Here is a 3352-nt window from a genome sequence, read left to right on the forward strand (position 1 = left end):
GTCACTTTCTGTTGCCAGCAGGTGGCGCTATGACTGTGGGTGAATGTCGGCATGTACATGTGTTCAGGGCGGGACTCTCATCCTACATGTACAGTTTGGTGCAGATGTGAGCATGTACACTGAAGTTACAACAACTTCCTGTTTCAATCGAATCATCGACGCCACGGACACGCCCATTGACGAAAACTCGCAAATAGCACAACTTTTCATCGTCAATGCCTTTAGAAGGCACAGCAGAAATTTGACGTCGGTCGGACTAAATCCCTATGAGGAGTTCGTTAAAGTACGAAGTGTGTAAATCATCCAAAAATGGCCGTAAAATTCAAAATGGCCAACTTCCTGTTGACTTTAGGCTATGGGTTCTTGAGGCTTTTTTGTGCGTCTTGATATGATACATGTCCCCAGAAAATTTCGTACATGTAGGTTGAACGTGAACGAGGGGCTAATCTTTTCCAATTTTCTAGGTGGCGCTAGCAAGTCTTTTTGCCACGCCCATGTGCGAAACTTATAGAATACGAAATTTTTCACCGGTTCTGACATGTTTGCAAATTTTGGTGAGTTTTTAAGTATGTTTAGGCCATGTCAGTTGAGCCTACTTTGCAGAAAAAAAAAAAAAATATATATATATAATCTTAGCAAATTCAATAGGGACCTCGTACGGTCGTGCTCGGGCCCTAAAAATAATAATCTTAGCAAATTCAATAGGGACCTCGCACGGTCGTGCTCGGGCCCTAAAAAAAAATATATATATATATATATATATATATATATATAATCTTAGCAAATTCAATAGGGACCTCACACGGTCGTGCTCGGGCCCTAATAATCTTTGCAAATTCAATAGGAACCTCACACGGTCGTGCTCGGGCCCTAAAAAAATTATCTTAGCAAATTCAATAGGGACCTCGCACGGTCGTGCTCGGGCCCTAATGATGGAATAAAGTAATGAACCTGTGCTGACAGTATATTGCCATGTTGAATTTGTTTTCAGGGTGATAAAGAAGCAAAGCTGGGTCTACCTTTCTCCCCTCTCTGTGACCGCAAATCCACCATGGTGGCCCAGTCCCAGATTGGTAAGGTACACAAATACAACTAATGCTTCTCAGTGTGGGATTTGCTTTAGTATGTTTAACACTGCAATTCCAGTCAACTTATATTTTGTCCCCATAGTGATTATATGTAGCATATCTACGTATGATTTTTAATACAAATTATGAATATTAATATTTCAGAATATTAATTAAAAAATGCTCGTTAGGGCACCACCTAAAGATTTGCTGTCCGCCCAAGGCTTTAGGAGCCTCAAGTATAGCTGAATAATTATATCATTATTTCCTAGTGATCAGTTAGTAGTAATTGTTTAATTATCTTGAATCAATCTAATCAGTCAATCTCATATCAAAGGCGTAAATCCTCCGTTACAGTGACCTGGAGCTAAACAATACACACACAGTTCCTGTGATTACAGTGAAATTTATTAACTAACTAAAAGGTGGATATAAATATAGTTAAATATACATCAAAGAAATAACCAATGGCTAAACAAACATGATGCAAACAATGAGAATGTAGTGGAGTTCAATGTAAATTGAGTTGTTCTATTGTGGGGAGAATTTGATTCATAAGGAGCAAGATAATTAATAAGCGCATGTTATGATAATACTAACTTGGTTAAATTTGGCTGGATGTTTTAGGCTGGAATGATTAAGGATTAAAGCTAATGGATTAACAGACTATTGGACATCAACTCAACCACAGAATGCAGGGTTTTAGCCTTACTGCTTGTTGTTTCTCCAGCCAGTTGGTGTTCGGCAGCCTCACGCTGGCAGAGTTTTGTGCGTCCTCGGTTGAGACGGCTTAACAAGTTGTCGGCCGGTCGCTTTCTCTACCAGGGAATTGCTCCGGGAGGTCCGCCCTTCGACTGGTGACTTAGTTGAAGAAAACTTGCTGTAATGGCTGTTAACCTTGGCTCGGTTCGTGGGTTTTGATGTCCTTTGGGCTGCTGGCGCAACTAACCCACGTAGCTGGGTCCGAACTTCGGGGAAGCAGTAAAAGTTAACTCAACGGAATAAAGTTAAAAAGAACTTAGTCGTACTTGAATTCAAAGTTGCGCAACTGAAACGGTCTGATAACTTTTAACAAACAAAAAATAAATCTAAATTAAAGCTGCAAGCAGCGTTGGGCGGGCCCTCGCACTTGCAGCGCGTCCGGGTGTAAGCCGGCCGAGTTGCACATTCTGGAGCTCTGCCGGTGCAGCTGTGAATTTGCTACGCGGTTCCGACGCCGCATGAAGGTGCTATATCTCACTTCCTGTGTCTCCTATGTGGAGCTACATAGCACTTGCCGCTATGAATAAAAATCGGTATTGGTGTGTAGATGTCTGCGGGGTGGGAGAGTTATCAAGCACGTAAAGTTTGTTTCAGATGTGAGCATGTACACTGAACAATAATGTACCCAAACAATAAAATAAATTCCTTTTATATTTCCCTGCCTTGTTGTTTATGTGTACATACAGAGGAAGAATGTGAGAACAGCACACATTTCATCGTTACTGTGTGTTAGAGCATGGGAGAACAGTGGATACTTTTAATACAGCCCACACCCCTAATACTGTGTAACTACTGTATAACAAGTAGAGAACAGAAGAAAAAGATGTTCTTTCTTTACAACTGTCTGCATAGCTTATTCATATTGTGTAATGTATGAAAATAAATAGGCCTACTAGGCTCCTCTCTACTTTGACATTTAAGATTAGCTTGTTTGATCCACCTTCATACACATGTGACATTACTGTACAACTTGAGAAAGGTGAGTTGTTTTCTGCTCCAGCCTGCCTAAAAGAAAAGTGTTTTTGGGATTAAATGGACTTAATTAGCTGCTGCAGTGCAGGATGAACTCAGAATAGACCCATTTCTCACCTTATTATTCTAAATCATGCAACGAAGAAGAAGAAATGCATAATAAATCCTGGGACAAAATCTGTCCACAAATACTATACAGCATGTAGTCTAATGAACAAGACTTGTGTTATAGCTGACTTCGGCAGTGAAATGTTTAATTTGTTTAATTCATGTGGTCATAGTTGTCCACAACTCAAATCAGAATATAAGAAGAAATGTTTTATACCACCTCAAGAAGGCTTCCTATCAGAAAGGTAGGAAGGTATTTCAAATGTACAACTGCAGTACTTAAATCTAAGTAAAGTAATTTCCCTGACATTACTGTGTTACGCATGTAAGAGGTTTTATACTTCCTGTGAGTATAATCCAATCAATCTTATTTTCATACTGTATATCCGTTGTGTAATTTGATAAATTGTGTTGTATGTGGTGCTCGCATCGGGTACTACTGA

At 39.8% G+C, this 3352-nt stretch overlaps 1 protein-coding gene across 1 annotated transcript in view; it reads left to right on the forward strand.

Moving 5' to 3' along the window:
• The window catches only part of LOC123977486 (calcium/calmodulin-dependent 3',5'-cyclic nucleotide phosphodiesterase 1C-like), an 85635-nt gene that overhangs the window by 44964 nt on the left and 37319 nt on the right, over nt 1-3352 (forward strand). Inside the window, exon 9 of the mRNA XM_046060205.1 lies at nt 992-1073. Coding sequence (XP_045916161.1) covers nt 992-1073 — 82 coding nt within the window. The remainder of the gene's footprint in view (nt 1-991; nt 1074-3352) is intronic.

Source organism: Micropterus dolomieu, linkage group LG01 (genome assembly GCF_021292245.1).
Source record: "Micropterus dolomieu isolate WLL.071019.BEF.003 ecotype Adirondacks linkage group LG01, ASM2129224v1, whole genome shotgun sequence".
Taxonomy (NCBI): domain Eukaryota; kingdom Metazoa; phylum Chordata; class Actinopteri; order Centrarchiformes; family Centrarchidae; genus Micropterus; species Micropterus dolomieu.